Here is a 7,167-nt window from a genome sequence, read left to right as displayed (position 1 = left end):
TCCACCCTCCTCCATTAGCTGGATCCTCATCAGGTGATTTCAGTGGTCCCTCTAGACCACGGAGAAGGAGAGGGAGAAGAGGAGGTATTCAGGTAAAGCTCAGGATGTACTGGCGGCGTGGTTTGTCTGGTAAGCGACGTCGAGCGTGCGTTGTCTCCTGTGTCCAGAAAAGCTCCATGGAGGGGGACTTGTTTTCCACGGCCTTGTTTGGATACGCTGGGCCCGGCTCTTTGAGACCGTGCCACCTCAGGAGGGTTTATCCAGACTCTTCTGCGGGCTGGCTTTTTCTTCCCTCGGTGAGTGGATTCTACGAGCGTGACAGCTCGAACCCTGTGTATTTACGTCCCTTAACTCGAGCCTCTGCAAATAATGAGGCTTCTAGCTCACTGAATATGGCACTTTTTAACGCTCAATCTCTCTCTAATAAATCACTCTTGTTGAATGATTTTATATTATCTAAAAAACTAGATTTTTTATTCCTGACTGAGACCTGGCAGCGGGATGTAGACTACTCGTCACTTATTGAACTCTGCCCGGATGGCTATACTTGTCTGGTCGGGGTGGTGGGCTTGCCGTGGCTTTCCAGGACCGTTTCTCCTGCCGCTCCATGAAAACTGGACTTTTTCACTCGTTTAAACTGCAGCTGCTTAAAATTGGTAACAAGGATCCTTTCTACTGTGCTGTGGTGTATCGTCCACCTGGATATAACAGGTTATTTTTATCGGAGCTCATTGACTTCTTATCTGCTACTATGACGCTGTCTAGGGTGCTTATAGTTGGGGACTTTAACATACACGTTGATGATGACTCCGACCCATTCGCCAGAGACTTTATGAACATTATGGATTCTTTTCATTTGACTCAGCATGTGTCCGGTCCTACACACAGCAAAGGTCACACACTGGACCTTGTTTTTACTTTGGGTTTAAATATTGATTTTATTTGCTCTGAGGACATTTTTATTTCTGATCACTATGTTATTGTTTTTAACTTGTCTTTTAATGAGCCTTTGTCCCCGGTCAGACGGATGGTTAGCTCTCACATCTTAAACTCCTCCACAGCAGAGAAATTTCAAATTCAAATTCCAAATTCAAATTTGATTTGTCACACACACACAACCATACACAGTATGACATGGGGGTGAAATGCTTGTAGCTGTACAATGCCCGACCATTAAATGACAGAAGAAAAGTTTTACAATATTTACAAATTTGTGGATGCTTTTAACTTACAGCTATCTCCTCAAAATGGGGTTGATTTCTCAACCAGTCTTTTTAATAATTATTGCCTTTCTATTTTAGATGAAATTTGTCCAGTTAAGATGAGGAGTGTTTCTGCCTCTAAATCTCCTCCTTGGCTAAATGACAGTATTCGTTGTCTAAAACGTGATTGTCGTAAACCGGAGCGTAGGTGGAGGAAAACTCATCTAAATGTTCACCTCCTCTATCTTAAGGACCTTTTAGCTTCTTTTAATAATGCGATCAGAGATGCGAGGGCTGCCCATTTCTCACACTTGGTTACAAAGAGCAGAGGCAATCCTAAGGTGCTTTTCAACACCATTAGTGACATTGTTACTCCTGCTCTGCCTGCGGCCCCTATATTTTCTAACGAGGACTGTGAAAATTTTCTGTCTTTTCTGCTTGCAAAAATTCATAACGTGAGAATGATTTTTACACATTCACCTGTTATCTCAATCTCTACTCCATCCCGGCCCATTATCTTGGATACTTTCTCTCCGGTTTCACTACTTGAGCTAGTGAAATTAGTGAATTCAGTGAATCCTCCTGTTCACTTGACATTATACCTGCATCATTATTCAAAAATGTCTTCCAGTCTATTGGCCCATGTGTGCTCACTTTAATCAACTCTTCACTGGCATCTGGTATAGTTCCGGTTTATTTTAAAAACGCTGCTATTCTCCCACTTTTAAAAAACCCTCAGCTTGACTCCTCTCTTTGGAGCAGCTACAGACCTATCTCTAAGTTACTGTTAATTGCTAAACTTCTAGATAAGGTTGTGGCTAAGCAGCTTATGGCAGCTCTGGACAAACATGGCATTTACGATAAGTTTCAGTCCGGTTTTCGTCAATTTCACTCCACGGAGACAGCTCTTCTTAGAGTCTCAAGGGATATCTTGATGAATAATGATGCAGGAAAATGCTCTGTTCTACTCATGTTGGACCTCACATCAGCTTTCGACACAGTTGACCATCACATCCTCATTGAAAGGCTGAAAAAATGGGTTGGTGTATCTGGAACTGCATTAGAGTGGTTCTCCTCTTATCTCCATCACCGATCCTTTTCTGTGGCAGTCTCCGATTTTAGGTCATCCTCTACCTCCCTTACTTATGGTGTCCCTCAAGGGTCAGTTTTGGGGCCTTTATTGTTTTGAATTTATCTTCTCCCCCTCCAGCATATAATTGGCTCTTTTGAGGACATTTCTTATCACTATTTTGCTGATGATATTCAGTTGTACGTTTCTTTTATGCCCGAGGATTTATCTAAGCTTCAGCGTCTGAATGATTGCTTAGATTTGATCAAACGTTGGATGGCTGCAAATTTCCTCCAACTCAACGAGGGGAAAACCGAAGTCCTCGTATGCGCCCCTGATAGGTTTCTATCGCAGATAGTGAAAGCCCTTGGTCCTCTCTCACTTTATGTTAAATCCTCTATCAGGAATTTAGGTGTCACCTTTGACTCGAGTCTCACATTGGATGGGCATGTGAAATCTCTGGTTCGTCTTGTTTTTATCATTTGAGAAATGTGGCTAGGCTAAGCCCGGTTTTATCTCGCTCTGAACTCGAGATTGCTATACATGCATTTATTTCGTCACGCTTGGATTATTGTAATTCGCTGTTTATGTGTCTAAGCAAAGGTTCTCTGGATCGTCTGCAGGTTGTGCAAAACGCTGCAGCTAGGCTTTTGACAAAATCCTCCAAGTACTCACATGTGACACCGTTATTATCTCAGTTACACTGGCTTCCTGTTAAATTTAGAGTCGATTTTAAGATCCTGGTCTTGACCTACAGAGCTGTGCACGGACTGGCACCTGCCTACATCTTTGATCTGCTACAGCCCGATGTCCCTAGCAGGTCTTTGAGGTCATCTGATCAGGGCTTACTTGCTATAAAAAATACTAAGAGGAGGACTAAGGGTGATCAGAGCTTTTGCCACTGTGGCCCCGAGACTGTGGAACTCTCTCCCCCAAGCATTAAGAACTGTGGACTCAGTAGCTGTTTTTAAAAAACAACTCAAAACTTACCTTTTTAAAACTGCTTTTGGTTAATTTTTTGCCTGTTTTATTTTCTCTTTTTAAATCTTTTTATGTGTGCAGCACTTTGTGATTCTGTCTTGAAAGGTGCTATATAAATAAAAATTTATTTATTTATTTATTTATTTACATGGTCAAACCATTGTTCATCACATTGACTGTTCTTTTTGAACTTACTCTAAGTCAATAAATGTTTCTGATTCATGAACCTGGCTGCACTCACCTTTAAACTCTTTGTACTGTAACACACTCACACAATTTAGATTATTGTATAGTATTGTAAGTTATGCTGAATATCTGAACCAACAGTTTGGTGAAAAAAAAGGGTGTAGATGTTATTTGGGACATCATCCCAACTTATTTGGGATGATGACCACATAACGCAATGAAGTAAACTTACACACAGGATCTGAGCGATAACCTTCGTGTCCTTTGAAAGCACAGGAGATGATGTCTCCAGGACTGAACAGATCTTGATAAGAACGTCGTTCAACCATAAACTGATTGTTTTTGAACCAGACAAAAGAAAGACGACCAGCTGGACTGCAGCTGCTTTCACACTTCAGCTCTGCCTCAGTCTGAGACTCATGGACTGATATTATTCTGCTCACCTTCACCTGCAGAGCTGTGTGAAATAACAAAAATATTAATTAAATGACTTAACTGAATGAAATATCCATCAGTGTGTATTCATCAGTACCTGTGACAGTCAGAGTTGTTCCAGGTAAACTACTCTTCCATTCAAATCTTTGTGTTTTGAATTTGAAGTGATACTCGGCTGAATCACTCTCTGTCAGGTCTCTGATTCTCAGAGTGGAGCGTCCTCTCTCTGTTTCAGTCACCTCAACACGACCTGCATACTGGGAGTCTTCTGTGAGATCCTCAGATCCACGACCAGAACGGAACCAGGACTTTGATTGGATTGAACTTTCATAACTGTTGTAAGTACATGAAATGTCCACTGATGATCCTTTGAATGCACAGATTCTTCTGTTACTGTAATTCACTTTGTTGCACCGTTCAACATATATACCTGAAAAATTACAATTAAAAATTTTTTTAAAACCAAATTTATTGACAGAACATGACATTAATTATCACCTAGATTAAGTTTTTATTCAGGTAAAACCTCAAAGTGAACTCACAAACTAATGGAGAGTGAAAATCCTCAAATCCTTTTAAAGCACATGAGTAGCTGTTTTTATTGCCATATGACATTTGATATGAGTAGCTGTATGAAGTGTCATATTGAGCTTCATAAGAAGAAGAGCTGGCTCCATTCACTTGTTGTCCATTTTTGTACCAGACATAAGATGAAACATAAGGATCACATCTGGTGACACAATCCAACTGTTGTCTAGTCGACACACTGACCTGAACATCTTGAACAGTGGACAAGAAACAATAAATAAGATGTCAGTCACTCTCACACTGAGGGAGACATTAGTAAAATTCACAGAAGTGATAAAATTAATTAGAAACAAAGTATTAATTCTCTCCATCTTTAGACCCGAAACCATTCAAACTATTATTAAAAGGTATGGGAGAACATGCAAATAAAAATTGATTAAATATCCATCAGTGTGTGTTGATCAGTACCTGTGACAGTCAGAGTTGTTCCAGGTAAACTACTCCCCCATTCAAAGCTTTGTGTTTTGAATTTGAAGTGATACTCGGCTGAATCACTCTCTGTCAGGTCTCTGATTCTCAGAGTGGAGCGTCCTCTCTCGCTTTCAGTCACCTCAACATGACCTGCATACTGGGAGTCTTCTCTGAGGTCATCAGATCCACGACCAGAACGGAACCAGGATGTTGACTGGATTGAACTTTCATAACTGTTGTAAGTAGAAGAAATGTCCACTGATGAGCCTTTGACTGCACAGATTCTTCTGTTGCTGTAATTCACTCTGTTGCATGAATCATCTCGGACACCTGAAACATAAAATGATTTTTAAGTCAGATTTAGAAAGTAGTTACTGTGAGTTTGACTGTTTTTGTTCAGATGTATGTAATGACTCTATGAGATGGTTTTATGTAACTGAAATAAACTCACACACTGAAGGAGAGGAGAAATCTTCATGACCTGTTACAGCACAGGAGTAGCTATCTGAAGGATTCAGATTGTCTGTATACCAGTACTGGTCTGACTGATTAGAAATTTTCTGACCATTTTTGTACCAGGCATAGAAGAGATGATTATTTAGTCGACAACTGCCCCGACAAGTCAGTGTTGCTGAGTCAGGATATGATGATGTGTCCACGTGTACCTGAAGAACTGATTATGTGAAGAAATAAAATCAGAGCAGAAACGTAGACATCCATTATCAATAATGCAAATGCACACAGTCATGGTAATAATAGGTTTTGACTGATGTGTAAATAAAAATGTTACCTGTGACAGTCAGAGTGACTCCAGGTAAACCAGTAAAATATTTCCAGTCTGTTTCAAACCTGAACTTGTACACAGCTGAGTCGCTCTCTCTCAGGTCTCTGATTGTCAGAGTGTAGCTCTTCCAGTCAGAACTGTACGACACTCGACCTGCATATGCTGGGTCTGTTTTCAGATCATCGGGGTTATTATCATTTCCTTTGGTGAACCAAACTGTGTTCCATAAATACGTATATCTTGAAGAGTGTTTGAAGGAGCAGCCTATGTCCACTGTTGATCCTTTTACAGCACAGATCTGAGTAGAAGTGTAAGTCACTCCATAATTATCCTGGCTTTCAACCACTGTAACACAGAACACATCAAAATGGGTCAGATTTATAATAACAAACAACAGTAAAATTATGAAGTCGAGTAATTACAGCAGGTAAAATAAATATGGAAAACTAAACCACATTTCTAAGTAAATATATTTTTAAAGGCGGTATTGACATGAAATTCTCACCCAATGTAAGTAACAAACCATCCAATCCACACATGCAAAGAAATCAAACCATAGATGTCCATAAATCAAGTTATGTGTAATAATGGGAAATGACACAAGGAAAAAGTATTGAACACAAAAAAGTGGAGTTGCAAAAAAGGCACGGAAAATAATGCCACCAGCTGAAATCTGTCAGAAATTAGAAACCAATCCTGTCACGAAGTGCAAATTAATATCATCTGGTTCAGACAGGCCATCCACACAAGAAACATCTCATGATGGGTGAAGCCACTATGCTCTCATAAGGCTGTAACGACCTTATTGTTGGAAAACATTGTGATGGCATTGGTCACAGGGGAATTTCTAAAGTACTGAAAATTGCAGTGAGCACTGCTGGGGCCATAATGTGGAAGTGGAAAGAACATCGTTTTACCACAAACCGGCCATGATCAGATCCTCCCTGCAAGATTTCAGACAGAGGAGTAAAAAGAATTCGGAAGAGTTTCTAAGAGCCAAGGAGCACTTGTGGAGACCTATAGAAAGATCTGGAATCAGCAGGTAAGATTTTTTTTAAAGAAAATAATAAGTAATGCTCAACCAACATCGCCTATTTGAACGCTCACCACGCAAAACTCAATTTCTGAAGAAAAAGCATGTTGATTTTAAAGTCTGCTGAACAACATTTAGACAAGCCTGTGAAATACTGGGAGAATATAGTCTGATCAGATGAGACCAAAATTGAACTCTTTTGATACCATAATACAAACAATGTTATGAGGTCAAAGGGCACTGCATATAAAGTAGGGGTGGGTTTTGATAATCGATTTATCGATTCATTAAAATCCTGAATTGATTTTTTTTAATGAATCGATTTTTTTAATGTAAATTTATTTAGCCCGAAATGCCAGAATCTCAGGTTAAACCTCACAAAGGTTTGACAACCACCAAACAGCTAAAACAGTAAATGAGAGCAGGAACACGGATTCTGCACAAAGACGTAAAAACAAAGCGCGGACCCGCGGATCAG

The 7,167-nt window shown here is 40.0% G+C and overlaps 2 protein-coding genes across 2 annotated transcripts in view; both read right to left on the bottom strand.

The window, feature by feature from the left end:
- The window catches only part of LOC102305439 (B-cell receptor CD22), a 107,336-nt gene that overhangs the window by 45,590 nt on the left and 54,579 nt on the right, over window positions 1-7,167 (bottom strand). The window contains exons 5-7 of the mRNA XM_042227575.1: window positions 4,870-5,202; window positions 4,416-4,652; window positions 3,971-4,303 (exon numbers count right to left, since the gene is read on the bottom strand). Of these exons, the coding sequence (XP_042083509.1) occupies window positions 3,971-4,303; window positions 4,416-4,652; window positions 4,870-5,202 (903 nt within the window). The remainder of the gene's footprint in view (window positions 1-3,970; window positions 4,304-4,415; window positions 4,653-4,869; window positions 5,203-7,167) is intronic.
- Window positions 1-7,167, bottom strand: part of LOC121811785 — a 36,364-nt gene that overhangs the window by 26,894 nt on the left and 2,303 nt on the right. The gene's annotated exons all lie outside the window — the stretch shown is intronic.

The sequence above is a fragment of the Haplochromis burtoni genome, unplaced genomic scaffold, assembly GCF_018398535.1.
Source record: "Haplochromis burtoni strain Fernald_Lab_line unplaced genomic scaffold, NCSU_Asbu1 Contig_269, whole genome shotgun sequence".
NCBI lineage: Eukaryota > Metazoa > Chordata > Actinopteri > Cichliformes > Cichlidae > Haplochromis > Haplochromis burtoni.
Note: the sequence above shows the minus strand (reverse complement) of the source record. Positions and strands in the feature narration are given on the sequence as shown.